At 47.3% G+C, this 23,311-nt stretch overlaps 6 protein-coding genes and 1 pseudogene across 7 annotated transcripts in view; 4 read left to right on the top strand and 3 right to left on the bottom strand.

Moving 5' to 3' along the window:
- Positions 1-23,311, top strand: part of LOC144697259 (uncharacterized) — a 488,548-nt gene that overhangs the window by 131,548 nt on the left and 333,689 nt on the right. The window lies entirely within an intron of this gene.
- Positions 1-23,311, top strand: part of LOC144697208 (uncharacterized) — a 274,466-nt gene that overhangs the window by 133,538 nt on the left and 117,617 nt on the right. The gene's annotated exons all lie outside the window — the stretch shown is intronic.
- LOC144697901 (uncharacterized) overlaps positions 1-23,311 on the top strand; it is a 292,792-nt gene that overhangs the window by 243,473 nt on the left and 26,008 nt on the right. The gene's annotated exons all lie outside the window — the stretch shown is intronic.
- LOC144697193 (uncharacterized) overlaps positions 1-23,311 on the bottom strand; it is a 147,328-nt gene that overhangs the window by 109,180 nt on the left and 14,837 nt on the right. The gene's annotated exons all lie outside the window — the stretch shown is intronic.
- LOC144697211 (uncharacterized) overlaps positions 4,409-23,311 on the bottom strand; it is a 108,764-nt gene continuing 89,861 nt past the window's right edge. Inside the window, exons 1-2 of one of the 2 annotated variants that reach the window (XM_078569105.1) lie at positions 6,906-7,646; positions 4,409-6,466 (exon numbers count right to left, since the gene is read on the bottom strand). In XM_078569105.1, the coding sequence (XP_078425231.1) occupies positions 5,435-6,106 (672 nt within the window). In that variant the 5' untranslated portion in view covers positions 6,107-6,466; positions 6,906-7,646 and the 3' untranslated portion in view covers positions 4,409-5,434. Of the gene's footprint in view, positions 6,845-6,905; positions 7,647-23,311 lie in introns of those variants that run through there. The other variant, XM_078569104.1, reaches the window with a different exon arrangement.
- On the top strand, positions 11,411-12,611 carry LOC144697049 (uncharacterized; annotated as a pseudogene).
- Positions 16,193-20,409, bottom strand: LOC144697028 (uncharacterized). Its single transcript, XM_078568807.1, has 2 exons — positions 19,686-20,409; positions 16,193-17,481 (listed from the first exon to the last, which is right to left on the bottom strand). Exon 2 carries the CDS (start codon positions 17,371-17,373, stop codon positions 16,336-16,338), a length of 1,038 nt encoding a protein of 345 aa, XP_078424933.1. The 5' UTR covers positions 17,374-17,481; positions 19,686-20,409; the 3' UTR covers positions 16,193-16,335.

Genomic DNA, 23,311 nt, shown 5'->3' with positions numbered 1-23,311 from the left:
CTGCTCAGGTGGCATCTGGAGGTTCACGTAGAGAGCGGGTTTTGAGATGACCTTTGCTGGAGAAGCTTCTCCAAAACTCACCCCCTCTGGGGTGTTGCTGTTCCCGGCTTCCTGGAGCTGGGGTGCGATGATTACCTCACTGCTCCCAGATTCCAGGGGCTGTGGTGCACTGGCCTCCTCAGGTTGCAGGCAAAGTTGGGGTGCGCTGGTCTCCTTGTTGTCTCCAATGTTCTGGAGCTCGGGTGTCTCGTCCTCCAACGCCCTGGAGCTTTGCCGCCTCTTCTGTCGGTGCCGCCCTGGCACTTCATCATCCGAAGAGCTGCTGCCCTTGTCATCCATGTCGGATGGGAGACGCCTCTTGCCGCTTTTCTGGGAAATGGCTTTGCTTCTTCTTCGCTCCTTCTTCCTTTTGGTGTTCTTCACCGTCCGCCACTCCCCCTGCTGCTTTTCCACTGCTGCCTCCTCCTCCATTGATTCGCTGTCCTGAGGACTGGGAGGTTCAGGGGGTAGTGCTGTTGATTGGCTCTCTGTTGCCTCAATCTCTTCCTCCACCTTGTCTCTCTCTGTGTCCTCCTTTGTCCCGTTGAGCTCCCTGGGGGCCTTGGTGGTTGGAGTGACACGAAACATTTCTTCTGCTTCCCCCTCGTTGACTTTGGCTGCCTGTGTGTAAGTACGGCAGCATTTGGGGCAGGTCCTGTAGAGGTGACCTGCCTCGCCACACAGGTTGCAGCACTTGGCCTGTTTGCAGTCTTTTGTCTGGTGCCCTTCCTGTTTGCAGATCTTGCAGAGGGAGGCGCTGCAGTTGGCCGCCACATGACCAGCCTTGCCGCATGAGCGACAATGCTTGGGTTGCCCAGCGTAGACCAGGTAGCCACGGTTTCCCCCGATAGCGAAACTGGAAGGAGGGTGGAGAATGGCTCCCTTACCATCGGTCTTTAGCGTGACCTTAAACAGGCGTTTGCCTGTCCAGATCCCCAACTCGTCTCGAATCTCGGTGCCGCTCCCCACCTTATCGAAGTACCTGGTGAGGAAGGTGACCACGTCGGCGACAGGGACGAAGGGGTTGTACACATGCACCATCACCACACATTCCCGTTGCAACGGCAGAGAAAAGTGTGGCTCCGCCGTCAGGATCTTCATCTCCGCAGGTCTCTCTTCTCCTCGAACACCCTCAGGAGCTGGACGCAGTCTGCCACCCGCTTGAACGTCACGTCGAAAAAACCAGCTTTGGGGAAGTCCTGCAGGGATATGATCTCTGGAGCTTCGAAGCCACACGCCTTCAACAGGATCCTCCTGGCGAAGAAGACCCGATCCATAGGTGATCCTCCTTCGCTGTCGTTCACCGTGACCCGGACGGTGATAGGTAACCCATGGTATGGATTTTGATTGGTTATAGCCTTTCCATCCCGACCTTGCCTTGGCAGGATCATGGTGTCGCCCCTGCAACACTTGATCTTAGCCAAAAGGTCTGTATTGGACAATCACATGAAAATGTGAATTCAGATGAGGATATGGATTGGTGTTAGGTGGCAAGATCTGGATCTGTGTATTACTCCAAGAAGCCTTAAAATCAGAGTGACATTATTTCAGAAACTAGGTTCAAAATACACAGGGGGAGGGGACGAATTCACCCCCAAAATGCCTGTGAAAATTCTATCATGGGAGCAGCCACTGGAAGAAAAATTACCCCCGTATGTGGGAGACAGAACCTGTGAGATTCAGCTCCTCCAATCACTGATTCTGCCTTTCATGATTTTGCTGCTTCTCCAGACAGAATCTGTGATTGGAGGAGCAGCTTTGCCATCCATTTTGAGGAAGGAAGCTTGTGAGCGTGCTGCCTGAGTCAGTGATGTGTGCAGGAGCTGTATCTCCCTGGGACGGAACTAGGTTTCAGAGCAGTGTGAGCCTCGTAAAGAGTGAATCAACCTGCAGAGAAGCACAGGACTCTCTCCATTCTGCCAAGTGAGCCTTGATTATTTTTATCTATCTCAGGAGGTGGTTGAAATACCCACAAGTGTACAGCACAGGTATTTGAGCAACCAGGTATTGTGAACTCACTGGCTAATCACATATGCCAAATTAGAAGTTGAGATATATTTATCAAGGTTACATTTTTAAACAGTTATATGCTGGTTAACACTCACAGACAACATACAGGATCCCCATTCTAAGCTGACCTCAGCTGGTATAGTGATGTTACTGATGAATTTTGAATGTAATTACACACACAATGAAGATCAGAAAGACTAGAGTCCACCACCTAGACCCCTCCCTCTGGATTCTTACCTTCTCTTGATCTTTTCATTGAGAACTGTCGGCGTGATATTAGTTGTCTCAATTTCTCTGCTCCTCTCACCCATTCTAACCTGTCTCTCTCTGAACTTACTGCACTCTGTTCTATCAGGTTCAACCCTAACATTGTCATCAAACCCGCTGACAAGGGTGGTGCTGTTGTTGTCTGGCGCACTGACCTCTACCTTGTGGAGGCTGAGCGTCAACTTGCAGACACTTCCTCCTACCTCTCCCTGGACCATGACCCCACCACTGAACATCAAGCCATTGTTTCCAGGAATGTCACTGACCTCATCTCCTCTGGAGATCTTCCTTCCACAGCTTACAACCTGATAGTCGCCCAACCTTGGACGACCCGCTTCAACCTCCTACCCAAAATCCACAAACAGGACTGTCCCGGCAGACCGATCGTGTCAGCCTGTTCCTGCCCCACGGAACTCATTTCTCGCTATCTTGACTCCCTTCTCTCTCCCCTTGTCCAGTCCCTTCCCACCTACATCCGTGATTCCTCTGACACCTTACGTTTCCAGTTCCCTGGCCCCAACCGCCTCCTCTTCACTATGGACGTCCAATCCCTCTACACCTCCATCCCCCACCGGAATGGTCTGAAGACTCTCAGCTTCTTCCTCGAACAGAGGCCCGAACAATCCCCATCCACCACTATCCTCCGTCTGGCTGAACTTGTTCTCACGCTGAACAATTTCTCCTTTAACTCCTCTCACTTCCTCCAAATAAAAGGTGTGGTTATGGGTACCCGCATGGGTCCCAGCTATGCCTGTCTCTTTATGGGGTATGTGGAACATTCCTTGTTCCAGTCCTACTCTGGCCCCCTCCCACAACTCTTTCTCCGGTACATTGATGATTACTTCGGTGCTGCTTCATGCTCTCGTCGGGACCTGGAAAAATTTATTAATTTTGCTTCCAATCTCCACCCCTCCATCATTTTCACATGGTCCATCTCGGACACTTCCCTTCCCTTCCTTGACCTCTCTGTCTCAATATCTGGTGATAGACTGTCCACCAATATCCATTACAAGCCTACCGACTCCCACAGCTACCTCGACTACAGCTCCTCACACCCCGCTTCCTGTAAGGACTCCATCCCATTCTCTGAGTTCCTTCGCCTCCGTCGCATCTGTTCTGATGATGCTACCTTCAAAACAGTTCCTCTGACATGTCCTGCTTCTTCCTTAACCGAGGTTTTCCACCCACGGTAGTTGACAGGGCCCTCAACCGTGTCCAGCCCATCTCCCGCACATCCGCCCTCACGCCTTCTCCTCCCTCTCAGAAACATGATAGGGTCCCCCTTGTCCTCACTTATCACCCGACCAGCCTCCACATTCAAAGGATCATCCTCCATTTCCGCCAACTCCAGCATGATGCCACGACCAAACACATCTTCCCTTCAACCCCCTGACAGCATTCCGTAGGGATCATTCCCTCCGTGACACCCTGGTCCAATCCTCCATCACCCCCTACTCCTCAACCTCCTCCTACGGCACCTCCCCATGCGAACGCAAGATATGCAACACCTGCCCCTTCACTTCCTCTCTATCTGTACCTTGCTTGTCCTGCTATCCATTCTTAATTAGCACATTCTTTTAGATAATATCACCACCTTCAACACCTCTTTGTACTTTTGTCTGTGACATCTTTTGGTTATCTCCTCCTATCACTGCTTGTTTGTCCCAACAACCACCACCGCCCCCCACTCTCTCTCCCCTCCCCCACCCCCACCAAACCAGCTTATATTTCACCCCTCTCCTATTTTTACTTAGTTCTGTTGAAGGGTCATGAGGACTCGAAACGTCAACTGTACTCTTCTCCACCGATGCTGCCAGATCTGCTGAGTTTTTCCAGGTATTTTTTATTTTTTGTTTAAGAGTTTTTTCCTGCTCCACCATCTGATCCAAAAAAACATTCTGCATTTATTTACCAAATATATAAGCACTTTATGATTTGAACAGTATCCAATAAAATGAGTAAAACCCGAAACCAAGGATCAAAAGTATCTGGTTAACTTAATTTCAACAAAGTGGAATGTGTTCAATCTACTTTGGTGATTGCAGCAGGTCCTGTTTTTATCCAGAAAGAGGTTCACTTGACGCAGAATATTAGAAAGTGTCTTTATTTAATGATAGGTGAATATAACTGTCAGGGGATTTGATATAAACCCTGCCAAGTGCTCCTTTTTCAAACCAGTTTTCCAAAAAGAAAAGGAGCTCAGACAGACATTCGGCAGCAACTTCAGCTTATCCATCGACAGTAAAAACAATGTGTCATGCAGTGAGAACGCACATGAGGCAGATCCTTTCTATAATATGTTTGTTTTTAGAAATACAGAACTTATAAACTTCCCATGTAAGCGCAGGAAATTCAACATCTGCACTTTCACCTTCTCCTTTCCCGCTGTCCAGGGGCTGTTCATTCCCAATAAGTTACCTTGTATCAAATGGTTGGAATTTTCATGAAAGAAATGGAGTATGGGAGATTAATTTAAAATAAATTAACAAAAACATCTTATTTATAGATTCCAAGTTAAAAGATTTAATACATACACAGTGTGCGGTATTTGTGCTGTTACCTATTGAAAGAAGATACCCCCCCAAAAAGATCAATGTAAATACACAAGATAATGTTACTGTGTGACTGTAGCACCTAATAGTGAGAATGAAAAAGGAGCCCCTGAAACCCAACTTGTAGTTCTCCAAAATCAAAGAATAGCCCTCAAGAAAATCTTAAGAGCCTTTGAAGAAAAACATATTTTGACAGCTGTATCTTTGAGATACTGAATGGTAGATTTTGCACGAAAGATCAATTTAAGATTCAAAAAGTTCATAATTTTATTGTAAGTGGGTTCCTCTTGAGAGTTCTTGAAGTAAGGAGAAAGATCACAGATGGCGCTTTTAAAAAGGGACACTGCAGTCTCGAAAGTCAGTGACATCTTAAACTCCACCCAGTTATTGGGCTGTTACCATCAGCATTAGGAATTAAATTTTGTCAGACTATCAATACTAAACACGACTAACAGCAGGAATAACAGCAGAATCCGATCCCTGCAGTCACTTATGAACTTGCTGATGTCTCAGGGGGCATCGTGCCTGAGTGAATCCCTTTCCACACAGAGTTGAATGGTCTCTTCTCAGTGTGAGTACGTTGGTGGGTCAGCAGGTTGAAAGACTTTGCAAATCCCTTCCCACACAGCGAGCAAGTGAACGGTCTTTCCCCAGTGTGAACTCAATGATGTAAAACAAGGTTGGAAGACTGCCTGAACCTCTTTCCACAGTAAGTGCAGCTGAATGGTTTCTCCTGAGTGAGTTCGCAGGTGTCTCAGCAGGGTGGGCAAAACCGTGAATCCCTTCCCACACATGGAGCAGGTGAACAGTCTCTCCCCAATGTGAACTCGCTGGTGTAATGCTAGGTTGGATGACTGAGTGAATCTCTTCCCACACTCAGAGCAGATGAACAGCCTCTCCCCAGTGTGAATGCGTTGGTGTGCAGTAAGGGCAGAAGAATGCCTGAATTTCTTCCCACAGGAAGTGCAGTTGAATGGTTTCTCCTCAGAGTGAATTCGCTGGTGTGACCAAAGGCCAGATGACTGAGTGAATCCCTGCCCACACACAGGGCAGGTGAACGGCCTCTCCCCGCTATGAACTCGCTGGTGTAATGATAGGTTGGATGACTGAGTGAATCCCTTTCCACACTCGGAGCAGGTGAACGGCCTCTCCCTAGTGTGACTGCATTGATGGTTTTCCAGCAGGGATGGGTAACTGAATCCTTTCCCACAATCATCACATTTCCACAGTTTCTCCATTGTGTGGGTGCGTTTGTGTTCCTGTAGGTTGGACAATCGCTTGAAGCCTCATCCACACAGAACATGTGCACAGCTTCTCCCTCCTGTGAATACTGTGATGTTTTCCTCAAGCTGTGTAACTGGTTAAAGCTCTTCCCACAGTCAGTTCACTGGAACACGCTCTCTCGGGTCTGTGTCTTGGTGCTGTTCCAGCCAGACTGATGTTTGAAATCTTTTCCCTCAGACAGAAGAGACAAACATTTCTTCTTCCACATTCAAAGGCGGATGATATTGAGGTCCCGATGAATGGACTGACTCAACAAAAACTTGATATGAGGTTTGATCTGAATTTCACTTCTGCAATCCTTCACTTCGAAGCGGCTGTGAAAGAAGTTCAGTAAAGTCATCACCATAGGTATTTTTCTTATCTCTTCCCGTGCCTAGTGGCATATGATGTAGACAAATCATGTGCTTACATCTGTTTCCATAGCTACTTTGTCCTGGAACAGTTTGCTAGCCTATCACCAGAGGCAATTACATGAGGGTGCTATCACACGTCAAGCACAGCTGACCAGGGGACTCTCCCACTCTTACTGCCTGTCATTGGCATTTTGGAAGGATTTACAGGTTCATAAGCAACCTGTTTGGAATACACTGTATGAACACATCATCCGTGGCCATCAAGTCCTGAAGTGGAACCTGGAGCTTCAGCTCAGAGGCAGGGACACTACTCAATGTGCCACAAGATCTTCCCCATCACTATAAGAACAGAACAGGAATTCAAAACGGACGATTCCAGTTTCTCTCGAAGATAATTTACCTCTCTTGTTCCTTCAGAGCTGTGAATCCCTGAGACACAAGCTCTCGCTCCTCCCTGTGCTGAAATCCAAACCCATCGCACCATCTCCACCATTCCCTTCCTACACTCACATTTACTTCCTCCCTCTCCTTTGCACTGACTGGGTTCAATTCTCAAGCCTTTGTGTGCAAAGTGAGAACAAAATCAATGAATCAATCATTTTCTCTCCTGGTCACTGGGACCCTGAAGCCCCGCCCACTCCGTTGCTTCACCGAAATGGCCGCACATAAAACATTAAGTTCCGGAGCTGCAAACGTGGGACCTGCAGGTTCTTATTGGGGATTTGGGGCCTCCAGCGGATGCTTCTGAATCCTCCCCGCCCACCTCCCAGGGTTTCCTTCCTTCCCACAGATCAGATTCCTCATTGATTTGAGCCCAAAGTGTAACCTCTTATTTATTGTCCCCCCTCCCCCATCCTCTGATGTGAACCATCCTCCACTCACTGACCCAGGATGGCGGCCGTTAACCTGGGCCTGTTCCCGGGAGGGAGAAGCCCCGCAGCTGCAAACCAGGAGCTGACAATTATTCCTCAGGGTTTGCGGATCCACAAAGTGTTTCCAAATCCTCCCCGTCCGGCCGCCGGCTCGATCGCTCCCTCCCCCCGGGCCTGTCACCGCGGGGTAAACACGGGGCCTACCCCAGAATTTGATCCAGTTCCCAGTCCAGCCGCGGTTTCCATTCCTACCCTGTGCTCACAATCTCCTCCCACCTCTGTCACCATGACTGACACTGAACATGCTCAGAGCGCACACCCACACTGCACCTGCGCACTGGGAGCGGGCTCACCGGTCGCTGCCATCTTGGGAGAGGAAAGCGAGTCTATTCAGGGAGCCGGGCGTATGGCCGGAAGCCGGCCATCTTCGTGAAGGCAGGGGGAGAAAACGGGGGCTTCCTCCCCGGTGACAGGCCCGGGTTACCCGGGCAACCGGCCGCCGCCATCTTGCGCTGAGGGTTTTCCATCCGGGTCTTTAGTGAAGGAATGGACAATGAGCTGGAGTCAGTTTGAAAACTGTTCAGAGGAAGGTCTGAAATCAGATTTACATCCAGATACCTATAAGGACAATAAAGTTTACATCAATTATGTGTTTAAAATGAAATCAGAATGCTGGAAATACTCAGTTCTGAAGAAGAATCAGATTGGATTGGAAATGTTAAATCTGTTTCTCTCTCTTCACAGAAGCTGCCAAACCTGCTGAGGATTTCCAGAACTTTCTGTTTTTATTTCAGATTTCCAGCATTCACACTATTTTACTAAAATTATGGTTTTCTAAATTGTTGTATGACTAGTTAACAGTAAAATAATTGTTACCATTTAAATGTACAAATCAGTGATATTTATTTGTGTAACTGAGACTCGGCTGTTCAGGAACAATGTCAGAAATCACTTGACAGAAAATATAGTGGAAACCTGGAAATCTGTTGAGATTTCGTCAGTTAACGATTTAAAAACGGAGATTGCTGGACATGTGTGAGGCAAGAGTATTAAGGGTTACGGAATCAAGGCACATGGGTGGATTTAATGTAGAAATCAGGCATCTACACATTGGAGCTCAATGTCTGAGGTGGACTGATTCTGGTTTTGCTTTGAAGGTGGTGTTGGTTTCCCGTCTGTTCTGTTGATTATATCCACGCCCATGGGTAATTTTCTCAAGGTGAGATGCAGAGAGGAAAATGGAGAATGGGGCTGGTGCAATGACGCAGCCTTGTCTGATCCCAGTCTTTACTGAGATAGGGTCTGTGGTGGTTCCGTTGATGAGGATCACGGCTGTTATATCATCATGGAGTAGGCAGAGGATGGTGGCAAATTTCTGAAGACAGCCACATTTGAGGAGGATATGGATAAAATGTGGTGTTTGACAATGTAGAAGGCTTTCGTGAGGACAAAAAAGGCTAACGACAGCGTTTGGTGCTGTTCCTTGCAATTTTCTTCGGTTTGCCGTGCAGTGAAATTCACGTCTCTGGTGCCTTTCGATGGGGGAAAACCGCACTGTGAATCTGGAAGGAGCTCTTTGGCCACTAAGAGAAGGTGATTGAGGAGAATCCTTGTAATGATTTTCTCTGAGGCAGGCAGCAGGGAGACTCCTCTGTAGTTACCGCAATCAGACTTGTCTCCCTTTCTGAATATCATCACAATCAATGTCCCAGAGATTCCCCAACATGGACTCTTTGCTGATGAGTGATATGAGGTTGTGCAGCCAGGCCAGGATTGTAACTCCACCGTGTTTCAGAATTCCGGCAGGGATTCCATCTGCTCCAGAGGTCTTCTTGTTTTTCAGCTGTCAAATGGCTTATTCATTTTCATGCTGGACCATGGTAGCACCAAGACTAAGCCAAACGGGGTATTGAGGAATGGAGTTCAGGACCTCGAAGTCAAAGACAGAGTCTTGGTTGAGGAGTTCTTCAAAATGTTCTCTCCAGTGGCACTGGCTGACCCTCTGTCCTTGATGAGCTCCCTCCGTGCTTGGCTGTCAGTGAGGTTGGCCCTTAAGTGCTTGAGCCATTGATTGTCTTGACAGCGCTAGGAAACCACAAATGTTGTTTCTGTCCACGAGTTGTTGGATCTCCTGTGCACTTTCTACCCACCATCTGTTATTTGTCTTTTGGGTTTTTACCATCTACATCCCAGTCCCGCACCCACCCCCCAGCCCCCAGCGCCCCTTGCTCTATTGATTAAGAATAATGATGAAACCATGGAAAATGTGGACCATTTTCTGTATCTTGGGAGCTTCAACTCGATGAAGGCAGACATAGGTGACAACATTCCTCATCACCTCCAGTGTTCCAGCTCAGCCCTTGGCAAAATGAAGAACAGACTATCTGAGGACCAGGATGTCAAACCTGGGACTCAGGTCATGGGTTACTGGACAGCAGTGATCCCTGTGCTCCTACAGACTCCAGAGACTTGGACAACCTACATCATGTGCCTCAGAGCACTGGAGAAGTACCACCAGCGATGCCTTCACAAGATCCTCCAAATCCAGTGGCAAGAAAGGCAGTCCAACAGCAGCGTCCTCTCCCAAGCCACCTCGCCCGGCATTGAGGGGCTGATCACTCAAAACCACCTCTGCTGGGTGGGACTTTTGTTCGTATTCTGGAGACCAGACTCCCAAAGCAACTGCTCTACTTGGAACTCAGTCACAGCAGGAGACTCCCAGGAGGACAGCGGAAAAGCTTTAGAGAATGACGTGATTGCACTGGAGAGAGAGTGCAGAGGAGATTCACTGGGACATTGCCTGGGATGGAGCGTTTCAGCTATGAAGAGAGACTAGATAGGTGGGGATTGTTTTACTTAGAGCAGAGAAGGCTGAGGCTGATTGAGCTGTACAAAGTTATGAGGGGCATGGATAGGAAGAAACTTTTCCCCTTATAGTGGAGGGGTCAGTAACCAGGGGGCATAGATTAAGGTGATGGGCTGAAGGTTTAGAGGGGATTTGAGGAAAGTATTTTCACTCAGAGGGTGGGGGGCATCTGCAACTCACTGCCTGAAAGGGTGGAAGAGGCAAGAAACCGCACAACATTTAAGAAGTATTGAGATGAACACCTGAAATGCCATAGCATACAAGGCTATGTGCCAAGTGTTGGAAAATGGGATTAGAGTAGACAGGACTTGATGACTGGCACGGAAGATCAAGCATTGAACTTATCAGCCATCTCAGAACCCAACAAATCAGAGTGGAAGCAAGTCACCTTCAAACCTGAGGGACTGCCTAAGGAATAGGCAGTTTGGGAAGATCAGGGAGGTGGGCCTCCCTTCCTGGTGACAAGCCCTGGTTACTCCAGCTGCTGGTTCCCATTTGAGTGAGGAAAGCAGGGCTTGTTCAGCCAGCAGGGTGCATGTGCAGCCATCTTGGTGAAGGGCCATCGAGTAGGCAGGATTTCAGGGTCCCAGTGACCAGGAAAGAAAATTATTGACTCATTGATTTTATTCTCAGTCTGCAAACAGGGAGTAGCGAACTGAACCAAGACAGAGTAAAGAGAGAGAGAAAACTGGGAATGGAAGAAAGAAACTTAACTGGATTCTGTGCAGGCAAGAGAGAGAGTGTGTGAGATGTGGAGCAAAAATGAAAAATGTTCCACAGAAACTAGAACTGTCAGTTCTGAATTTCTATCCTGGACTTACAGCGATGACATTTGTAAACTCCTTTCCCAGGGCATTAGAAAGGGAGGATTTACAGACAGGAAACTCAAACCAAACATCATGTCAAGATCTGACAGAACCACTCGATGCATCCGGACCTGAATATCATTGGCCTTTAAATGTGAAGGAGAAATATTTGTCTCTTCTGTCTGTGAGAAAAGATTTCAAACATCAGTGTGACTGGAAAAACACTGAGACACACACACCCGAGTGAGAGTGTTCCAATGCACAACTGTGGAAAGAGCTTTAACCAGTTGGCCTGAGAAAACATTGCATTGTTCACAGTGGGAGAAACTGTACATGTGTTGTGTGTGTGGATGAAGCTTCAACTAATCATCCAACCTGGAGAGACACATGGACACGGGGACCATGGAGAAACTGTGGAAATGTGAGGACTGTGGGACAGGATTCAATTATCCATCCCTTCTGGAAATCCATCGACGCAGCCACATTGGGGCCGGCACCATGGAGAAACCGTGGAAATGTGAGGACTGTGGTAAAGGATTCTATTATCCACACCAGCTGGAAATGCATCGACGCAGTCACACTGGGGAGAAGCCGTTCATCTGTTCCGTGTGTGGGAACGGATTTACTTGAACATCCTGCCTCATGTTACACCAGCAAATTCACACTGAAGAGAGGCCGTTCAGCTGCACATACTGTGGAAAGAGGATCAGGTGGTCATCCCATCTCACTGCACACCAGCAACTTCACACTGGGGAGAGGCTATTCACCTGCTCTTTGTGTGGGAAGGGATTCACTCATTCATCCGGTCTTCAGCCACACCAACAAATTCACACTGAAGAGAAGATATTCAACTGTACTTCCTGTAGAAAGAGGTTCAGGCATTCATCTGCCCTTGTTGAACACCAGCGAGTTCACATTGGGGAGAAGCCATTCACCTGCTCTGTGTGTGGGAGGGGATTTGCTCGGTCATCCACCCTGCTGTCACACCAGCGAATTCACACTGGGGAGAGGCCGTTTTACTGCACTTGCTGTGGGACGAGGTTCAGGCGTTCAGCCGACCTCGATTCACATAAGCGAGTTCACACTGGGGAGAGGCCGTTCACCTGCTCTGTGTGTAGGATGGGATTCACTCAGTCATCCACCCTGTTGACACACCAGCGAGTTCACACTGGGGAGAAGCCATTCATCTGCACTTCATGTGGGAAGAGTTTCAGGCTGTCATCCACCCTCACTGCTCACCAACGCACACACACTGGGGAGAGACCGTTCACCTGTTCCGTGTGTGGGAAGGGATTCATTCAGTCTGGGAGCCTGCAATTACACAAACGCACTCACACTGGGGAGAAGCCAATCACCTGCTCCACGTGTGGGAAGGGATTCACTCAGTCTGGCAGCCTGCATTTACATGAATGCACTCATACCGGAGAGAAGCCATTCACCTCTCTGTGTGTGGGAAGGGATTCACTCAGCCTGGCAGCCTGCTGAGACACCAGCGAGTTCACAAGTGACTGCAAGGATTGGATTCTGCTATTATTGCTGCTGTTAATCACGTCCAGGACTGATAGTCTGACAATATCTGGCTTGTTTCTGTTGATGTTAACTACCCTATAACTGGCTGGAGTTTAATACTCTGGAGATGTCACTGATTTTCGGGGCTGTAGTGTCCCTTTTTAAAAACACCATCTGTGATCTTTCCCCTTAAAGAACCTTCAACAGGAACTCATTTACAATAAAATTATGAACTTTTACTTCAATCTTAAATTGGTCTTTGCAAAGTCAATGTCTGACAGGTTCTACTGATTAACATCTCCAATTAGAAAGTGCGAATTAATCTTTGCTGACAATCAGGATCAGTTCCACAGGACATGTGTGATATAAACATTTCGGAAAAACAAAGGTGACAGAGGAGATTGCAACAAACTACTGGGACATCTCACTCCTTAGTGTCACTGGGAAAGTCTTTGCTGGGATTATGCTTAATGATTTCATCTACTTGCAAACTGAGTGTATCCAGAAGCACAGAGCTGGCAGATCTACAGTGAACGTGATCTTCTCCAGATGCTGGCTATAAAAGAAGTGTAGAGAACAGGATATACCTCTTTACCTTACAGTGTAGATCTCAGGAAAGCATTTGGCACCCTCAGCAGGGCAGGACTGGACAAGAGTTTGGAGAAAATTGACTGTCCACCAAAGCTGCTCAGTCTCAGCCACTCCTTTTATGGCAACATGCAGTGTCCTGATTATTGATGCCATACGACTCTGATTATTAATTGAAATAATTCTGATTATTAATTAGCATCTTGATAAGTGCAATAATTTTTTGGTTATTGAAGCAGTAGGCAGCTGATTATTAATGCGATTGGAACTGTAATTAATGTAATTAATGCTGATTATTAATGTATTAGGATGATGATTATTTATACAATAAGATCCTGATTGTTGATGCAATGGCCACCAGAATATTAATGTAATAATATCCTGATTATTAATGTGTTGAGATCCTGAATCTTAAAGTAATTGGACTCTGATCATTAATTTAATAGGAACCTGAGCATTGATGTAATAGGATCCTTATTTTGATGCAGTAGGATTCTGATTATTAATGTAACAGTGTCCTGATTGTTAAACACATTATGATCCCGATTATTAATACATTATGATCCTGATTATTGAATAAATCGACTTTCCAGAAAAAAATGAACGCCGAACTTTTCACAAGTGTTTTTTGCAGCAACAATTGAGCCTCAGAGTGTCGCCTATTAGGCCACACCCACTAACAAAACAAAAACCGTGAGGATTTAAAGGGGCCTCACAGCTGTCAGGAAACAGTTGGAGCTCCACGGCAGCCATTGCTGCCTCGGAGCTCGCGAGCCTAAAATCTTGTCTCACACCCCATTGTGGTCACGACCCTCAGTTTGGGAAGCCCTCAAATACACTGAGACTATAAAATGGGAACTGGCTTTGAAAGCTCTTGTCACAGTCGAAGCATTTAAACCCTCTCCAGTATGAACTCGTTGGTGTGTTTAGAGGCTGGATGACCGAGTGAATGCCTTCCCATGTGTGGAGCAGGTGAACAGCCTCTCCCCAGTGTGCATGCACTGATGACTTTCCAACTCAAATGAGTAATTAATCCCTTCCACTGTCCCCGCATTAACACGGTTTCTCCCCAGTGTGACTGAGCTTGTGTCTTGACTGGCCAGATGATCGGCTGAGTCCTCGTCCAGGGATATGGGTTAAGAGTGGGGCAGTGGGATTAACCGGATTGCTCTTTGAAAGAGCCAGTGCAGATTCGATGAGCCAAGTGGCCTCCTTCTGTGCTGTACTATAATGAGATGTGATTCTATAACAGGATAATGATTCATAATAAACACGATATGATCGAATCATAGAGCTGACAAGGTGGCCATTCCACACAAAGAAGGCAAACATTTCCCGTCTGATTCAGGTCACTGTGTTTATGCATAAATACTATTTGGAAATTTGTTGCTAAAAATGTCTGCAGAAGGTTTGGGTGGAATGTGGGAATAGAACCCACATTCCCAGAATACTAGTCCAGTGACGTTATCACTGTGACACCATCTACCCTACGTTTAGGGTGAGAACACACACGGGCAGCAGAGTTTTGGATGATCTCGTTTCCAGGTTGTTGCCGGGGTGGTGGGTGGCAGGGCAGGGTGAATGTGAGAGACTGGCCAGGAATGTATTAGAATAGTCAAGTCATGGGTATGAGGAGAATTTCAGCAACAGATGAGCTGGGGTAGGGTGGAGACGGGTGACGTTACGGAGGTGGAAATATCTGGTATTAATGATGGTGTGGATATGTGGCTGGAAAGTCATCTTGGGATCAAATATGACACCAAGATTGTGAAGAGTGGTTCAGCCTCAGAAATTTCCCAGGGAGAGGGATGGACTCGGTAGTTAGGGAACAGAATTTGTAGTGGTGACTGAAGACAATGGCTTTGGTCTTCCCAATTTTTAATTGGAAGAAATTTCTGCTCATCCAGTACTGGATGTCGGATAAACAGTTTGATAATTTAGTAACGGTGGAGGAATGGAGAGGGATGTTGGGGAGGTAGAGCTGGGTGTTGTCAGTGTACATGGGAAAACTAACACAATGTTTTTGGATGATGTCGCCTGGTGGCAGCATGTAGATGAGAAATAGGAGGGTCCAAGAATAGATCCTTGGGGAAAACCAAGTTCAAGGATGTTGGAGAAGAAAGGAAGTGGTAGCAGATGGTGTGGTAGTTTGCAAGGGAGGTGGGGGTGAAGGGTTTTTTTCGGGAAGGGTAAGAGTGAGAGGGGCATAACCAGAAGAGAGAGAGCACTGTTAACAATATCAGCAACACAGAGAAGATGGATGGTCAGCAGTTTGGCAGGAATAGAATCGAGGGACCAGGAGGTGGGTCTCCTGCACAAGAAGAGCTCTGACCGGGCATGATGGGAGATAGGAGAGGAACTGAGTTCAGGGCTCGGAAAAGGGGGAGCTTTAGAGACAGTTTGGCCCTGTGGCATAGTGGAGGGGAGTAGCAGAGGCAGGTGAAAGGATTGTCTCAATCTTAGTGACAAAGAAGCTCCATGAGCTCCTCACACTTGTGGTTGTTGGTAAGGATGGAGGAGACAGAGGAGAGGGAGAGCCCTTCAAAAGGAATTAACTTATATATTAGTGACATTAAAGGGGGAGGCAGTGGTGTAGTAGTATGGTCATTGGATGAATAATCCTGAGACCAGCTGGTAATGGTCTGAAGACCTAGGTTCAAATCCCACGACGGTATATGGTGAAATTTAAATTCAATAAAAACCTGGAACAAAAAGTTTAATGATGACCATAAATTGATTGTTGTAAAAACCCATCTAGTTCACTAATGCCCTTTAGGGGAGGAAATCTGCCGTCCTTACCCGGTCTGGTCTACCCAAAGCACTGTGGTTTATTTTTATATGGCCCAGCAAGACACTCGGTTGTATCAAACCGTTATGATGTCTATAAGGAAAGAAACTGAACCTACACCACATGGACTGCAGCGGTTCAATAAGGCAGCTCACCACCTTCTCAAGGGCAATTAGGGGTGGGCAATAAATGCTGGCCTAGCCAGCGAGGCCCACATCCCATGAATGAACAAAAAAAGATTCAACACAATGCATGTTTAGTACAAAGCTGATTTATTTTTCTCTTGTCAACAATATTTTCCCCTATAACAGGTCTGGGATTTATTAACATGAATAGGAACAGACACCAGTGAACATAGTTCAATCCTGGATGTGATTAAGAGCAAAATCTAATCATTGTAGTTACTTGTGAATTCGCTGATGCTTCAGTAGGTGGGATGTCTGAGTGAATCCCTTCCCACACTTGGAGCAGGTGAACGGCCTCTCCCCGGTGTGAATTCGCTGGTGTACAGTGAGTTGAGATGATTTCCTGAACCTAGTTCCACAGTGAGAGCACCTGAACGGCCTCTCGTCAGTGTGAACATGTTGATGCGACATCAATTCCCAGGAAGTTTTATAGCACTTCCCGCAGTCTGGACATTTAAAAGGTCTCTTGTCAGTGTGAACTCGCTGGTGTTTCAGCAGGGTGGATGATTGAGTGAATCCCTTCCCACATTTAGAGCAGGTGAATGGCCTCTCCCCAGTGTGAAGTCGCTGGTGTACAATGAGTTGAGATGATCGCTTGAACCCAGTCCCGCAGTGAGAGCACCTGAACGGTCTCTCATCAGTGTGAACACGTTGATGGGACATCAGTTCCCAGGAACTTTTATAGGACTTCCCACATTGTGGGCATTTAAAAGGTCTCTCATTAGTGTGAACACGTTGATGGGACATCAGTTCCCCAGAACTTTTAAAGCACTTCCCGCAGTCCAGACATTTAAAAGGTCTCTCGTCAGTGTGAACTCGCTGGTGTCTCAACAGGGTGGATAAATGCGTGAATCCTCTCCCACACTCTGAGCAGGAGAATGGTCTCTCCCCAGTGTGAACTCGCTGATGTTTCAGCAGGTTTGAGGAATCAGTGAACCCTTTCCCACATGCAGAGCAGGTGAACAGCCTCTCTCCAGTGTGAACTCGCTGGTGTGTCAGCAAGTTCGATGATCGAGTAAATCCTTTCCCACATATGGAGCAGATGAATGGTCTCTCTCCAGTGTGAGTGCGTCGATGAGTTTCCAGTTCAGACGGGTAACCAAATGCCTCCTCACAGTCCCCACATTTCCACGGTTTCTCCCCCGTGTGAATGCGCTTGTGTCTTGACAAACCAGATGATTGGCTGAAGCCTCGTCCACACACAGAACACATGTAAAGTTTCTCCCCACTGTGAACGATGCTTTTTCCTTCCATGTTCAAAATCCAATGTATTCAAGTTACGATAAACTGGACGACTCCGTCAGATCCTGATGTGATGTTTGGTCTCAGTTTCCATCATGCAAATCTTCTCCTTCTGACACCCTGTGAAATCAATTTAAAACAGAAAAAAAGGAGTGAGAGACCCCACACAAACACTCAGGCAGATTGTGAAATTGAGCTGAAAGAATCTGGTAATTTTTGCGGCCGGCACAAGGAAAAAGTGACCATGAAAACTGCTGGATTGTCGTAAAAACTCAACTGGTTCACTAATGTCCTTCAGGGAAGGGAACCTGCTACCCGGTCTGGGCCTACACAAGACTCCAGCCTCCATGTGGAGAGGAGAGTGTGAGAGGATTGGGATCAGGCGCAGAGAAGGAGAGGGATTTTCTATTTCTGCAACTTGACCAGAACTTTGACAGACTTTCCAAAACACTCAACCCCCACCACCTAGAGGAACAGGATAACAGGTGTATGTGAACAGCATCACCTCCAATCTCCAAGTTACACTCCGTCCTGACTTGTCTCACATCCAGTACCGGATGAACACAAATTTCCTCCATTTAAACATTGGGAAGACTGAAGCTATTCCCTTCAGTCCCCATTACCAACCCTAGACACTGACTCCAGCCCTCTCCTTGACAACAGTCTGAGTCTGAAACATTGGTGTCATATTTGACCCCGAGGCAAGCTCCCAACCGTATATTGGCATCATCATCAAGACTAGATTCTACCTCAGTGACATCGCCGGACTCCACCCCAGCCTCAGCTCATCTGCTGCTGAAACCATGATCCATCCCTTTGTTACCTCCAAGATATCTGTGCTCCTCTAATTCCGACTTCCCGAGTATTGCTGATTTTATTTGCTCCTTGTTTGATGGTCACATCTGCAACTGCCAAGATCTTAAGCTGTGGAATTTCCTCCCTAACCCTCTCCACCTTTCTATCTTCCTTTCCTTCTTTCAGATACTCCTGAAAACTGACTTCAGCTTCTGGTACCCTGTCAGTTTACAGAAGCAATCACTAGTAGTCAGGATAGAAACATAGGGATAGGAGAAGACCATTCAGTCTGTCCAGCCTGCTCCGCCATTCAATACTATCATGGCTGATCGAACACTTAAATGCCTTTTACCCACACTATCCCCATAGCCCTTTACGTTATTGTGAATCAGAAATCTATCAATCTCTACCTTAAACATACTCAGTGACTAAGCTTCCTCGGCCCTCTGGGGTAGAGAATTCTAAAAACCCTCTGAGTAACACAGAGTCACAGAAAATCACAGCGCAGAAAAGGCTCTTCAGCCCATCGAGTCTGCACCGACACGTGAGAAACACCTGACCTAATCCCATTTACCAGCATTTGGCCCATAGCCTTGAATGTTATGACGTGCCAAGTGCTCATCCAGGTACTTTTTAAAGGATGTGAGGCAACCTGCCTCCACCACCCTAACAGGCAGCACATTCCAGACCGTCACCACCCTCTGGGTAAAAAAGTTTTTCCTCACATCCCCCCTAAACCTCCTGCCCCTCACCTTGAACTTATGTCCCATTGTGACTGACCCTTCAACTAAGGGGAACAGCTGCTCCCTATCCACTGTGTCCATGCCCCTCATAGTTTCTCCTCATCTCAGTCCTCAGTGGCTTGCCCCTTACTTTGAAATTGTGTCTCTTAGTTCTAGACTCCCCAACCAGGGGAAACATCTTACCTGCATCTACCCTGCCTATTCCTTTAAGTATTTTGTAGGTTTCAATGAGATCCCCCCTCATTCTTCTGAACTCCAGCGAATATAATCCTAACCGACTCAATCTCTCCTCATATGACAGTCCTGCCATCCCAGGAATCAGTCTGGTAAATTTTTGCTGCACACCCTCAATAACAAGAACATCCTTCCTCAGATAAGGTGACCAAAACTGCATACAATATTTCAGGTGTGGTCTCACCAAGACCCTGTACAATTGCAGCAAGACATCCCTATTCTTGTACTCGAATCCTCTGGCTAGGAAGGCCATTTGCCTTCTTTTCCGCCTGCTGTACCCGCATGCTTACCTTCAGCGACTGGTGTATGAGGACACCCAGGTCTCGTTACACATTCCCCTCTCTCAATTTATAGCCATTCAGATAATAATCTGCCTTCCTGTTTCTGCTTACCCCTTTAAATTAAATTAAACCTTTTGGAAGATACTTAATATTAATTACTCTAGGGCCGTTCTTCCCTGCTCCTTGTTGTTCCAGAATATAGCCCTTACAAACGATGAACTACAAAATAAGACCTTAAAAACTATAAGCAATAAAAGTAGTAAATACTTACCCGACCGTCCTCATAGTATTCAAAGGATCCCTCGTTCCCTCCTCACTGAACTCCCTCAGTCACTTCTGTTCTCCCAGCGTCTCTTCACCTCCGACTCCTCTCACGCTCCTGTTCAACTCTCGGCTCATCTCGCGTTTCTCTTCAACTCCCGGCTCCTCTCGCGCTTGTCTTCAACTCCCGGCTCCCCTCGCGCTTCTCTTCAACACCCGGCTCCCGTCGCGCTTCTCTTCAACTCCTGGCTCCCCTCGCGCTTCTCTTCAACTCCCGGCTCCCCTCGCGCTTCTCTTCAACTCCCGGCTCCCCTCGCGCTTCTCTTCAACTCCCGGCTCCCCTCGCGCTTCTCTTCAACTCCCGGCTCCTCTCGCGCTTCCCTTCAACTCCCGGCTCCTCTCGCGCTTCCCTTCAACTCCCGGCTCCTCTCGCGCTCCTCTTCAACTCCCGGAGCCTCTCGCGCTTCTCTTCAACCCCCGGCTCCTCTCGCGCTTCTCTTCATCACCCGGCTCCTCTCGCGCTTCTCTTCAACTCCCGGCTCCTCTCGCGCTTCTCTTCAACACCCGGCTCCTTTTGCGCTTCTCTTCAACCCCCAGGTCCTCTCGCGCATCTCTTCAACCCCCGGCTCCTCTCGCGCTTCTCTTCAACCCCCGGCTCCTCTCGCGCATCTCTTCAACCCCCGGCTCCTCTCGCGCTTCTCTTCAACCCCCGGCTCCTCTCGCGCATCTCTTCAACCCCCGGCTCCTCTCGCGCTTCTCTTCAACCCCCGGCTCCTCTCGCGCTTCTCTTCAACCCCCGGCACCTCTCGCGCTTCTCTTCAACCCCCGGCACCTCTCGCGCTTCTCTTGAACTCCCGGCTCCTCTCGCGCTTCTCTTGAACTCCCGGCTCCTCTCGCGTTTCTCTTGAACTCCCGGCTCCTCTCGCGCTTCTCTTGAACTCCCGGCTCCTCTCGCGCTTCTCTTGAACTCCCGGCTCCTCTCGCGCTTCTCTTGAACTCCCGGCTCCTCTCGCGCTTCTCTTGAACTCCCGGCTCCTCTCACGCTTCTCTTGAACTCCCGGCTCCTCTCGCGCTTCTCTTCATCACCCGGCTCCTCTCGCGCTTTTCAACCCCTGGCTCCTCTTGCGCTTCTCTTGAACTCCCGGCTCCTCTCGCGTTTCTCTTGAACTCCCGGCTCCTCTCGCGCTTCTCTACCCCTGGCTCCTCTCGTGCTTCTCTTCATCACCAGGCTCCTCTCACGCTTTTCAACCCCCGGCTCCTCTCGCGCTTGTCTTGAACTCCCGGCTCCTCTCGCGCTTCTCAACCCCTGGCTCCTCTCGCGCTTCTCTTCATCACCTGGCTCCTCTCGCGCTTTTCAACCCCCGGCTCCTCTCGCGCTTTTCAACCCTCGGCTCCTCTCGCGCTTCTCTTCAATTCCCGGCTCCTCTCGCGCTTCTCTTCAACTCCCGGCTCCTCTCGCGCTTTTCAACCCCCGGCCCGTCTCGCGCTTCTTTTCAACTCCTGATATCTTTCCAGCTGCCGGCTCCAGCAGGAGAGTTTAAAATTGAAAACTGAAATTGTTTCAGAGCTGAGTATTTTTTGACCATTCGTTTACAATTAATAGCTTTTCATGCTATGCTCTGTTTTCTGTGAGAGGTTCCATGGCTCTGGGGCTGGTGTTACTCATTTACTGTGGATCTGAATCCATGTCCATCCATTGCTCTGTTTCATCTCTCCCCTCCTTGATCACCTCTCTGCCATTGTCTAATTTCCTCTGTCTCTAATAATGAATGTATTTTAGTTTTGTTTCGCATTTTACTGTTCCCTCTGCCAACCATATATAAATGAGGTTTCCACTGCTACCCATCCCCCGACCATGTGCCGCTGGCTTACCAGCTCTTCTGCTTTTGAGCTTATATTGATCATCAAATTTTGCACCATTTTTGTTGCCTGTAATTCATTCTACAGATCCTGAATCATTCATTTTGTTTCTCTCTCCACCGATTCCAGCATATATTGTCAGTCCCAGTTGCCTGTGGAGAAGATGTTTGACCTTCTTGAACCGCTGCAGTCCATGTGGTGAAAGTGCTCCCACAATGCTGTTATGTAAGCAGTTGCAGGATTTTCACCCAGTGATGATGCAGGCAAACACTTCTGTCTCTGATCTAGACACCACATTCTGAGAAGATTGAATTGAAGTTCCCCCAGGGCTCATGAGTGAGATGGAATGGCAATTATTGGAATTCTCCACTTAGAATAAAAGAGTAAAATCACACCACCAGATGGTAATTGCAATGACTCAGCCTGGGTAAAGTTAATGGAATTTGTCAATCCATCAGGGGGAGATGGTGGTGTAGTTGCGATATCACTGGACCTGTAATCCAGATGTTCAGGCTAATGCTTGGAGACATGGATTCAAATCGCACCATGACTGCTAGTGGAATTTAAAGTCAATTAACTGAATATTAGGTTCATTACTGAATCTGCTGTCCTCATCTGGTCTGGCCTACATGTGACTCCACAGCAATGTGGTTGACTCTTAACTGTGTTCTGAAATGGTCTGAGTGCAATTAGGAATGGCCACATTCCATCAAAGAATAATTTTTAAAAAATTGTCGTAGTGAAAGTGTCCATGAAACTAGTAAAATGTCTTGGGAGATGTTTGTATTTTTTTTTAAAGAAAATTGCATTTATAACCTGGCCACTTTCAGAGGGAGCAAAATTAAAGTAGAGAGGGATATAGAATCTGGATTTAGAAAATATCCACAAGCTGGATGCAGGTGAACAGAAAGCTGGAGAATTTTTAAAGTCCATGCATGAACTTTTGTTTGAACCATATGTATTTACGACATGCCAATAATTTAGAATTCTATGAGATGAACTGCAGGTGGGGAGGATGAATCAAAGTCAATAGTTATCACCATTTACTGGAAAAGTTTTTACATTTATTCTTGGTGTAGCTCAAGGGTTTGTGTTGCTGATTCTGATAATTCTAGTAGCTTTAGTATGTTATTGACGGAATGTAATAAAGAAATTATGAAAACACAGCTTAGAAATAGCTGGGTTAAGCAGAAATCAGTTTGTGAGAAGTCAATAAGAATATTCCCTTCTCGAGGTGGGGAGATCTGTAATAAATCACTGTCCAATATTCTTATAAAATCTTAAGAAATTCATTATTATAGGATTGACTCGTTCTCTCTTACTTATGAATAAAGCTTCCTGGAATGACAAGCACAGGAGTGTAAGCCTATTATCTTTGACAAGGACATGTATCTACCACAGAAACTGAAACAAGACAAACTTGATGGGGTGGGAAATCTCATGACCCATATGTAAACCAACTGCCTGAATAAAAATTAAACAGGATGTCGTAGCAAGCAATGAGCCAGAAAATGACTAAACAGAATAGAAATAACAGGGATTTTCTTGAATATCTGTCCCTTGCTAATGGACAAGTGGATAAGTGATTGACATAAGACCCTCACGAATAAGGTACATGAACGGGCTTTCGAGAGGAAAAATCATTTCAGACAGGAAAGAGCTTCTCAAAATGATGCATGTTGGCTTCGGCCAAATACTTTGGCTCAAGGAGGCTGAGAAACTGTGACCTCCAGCCACAGAGATCAGGATCCTCCTGATCCGTGGCCAGTAAACCAT

Source organism: Cetorhinus maximus, chromosome 23 (genome assembly GCF_964194155.1).
Source record: "Cetorhinus maximus chromosome 23, sCetMax3.hap1.1, whole genome shotgun sequence".
NCBI lineage: Eukaryota > Metazoa > Chordata > Chondrichthyes > Lamniformes > Cetorhinidae > Cetorhinus > Cetorhinus maximus.
This window is presented reverse-complemented; position numbering and strand designations above follow the sequence as displayed.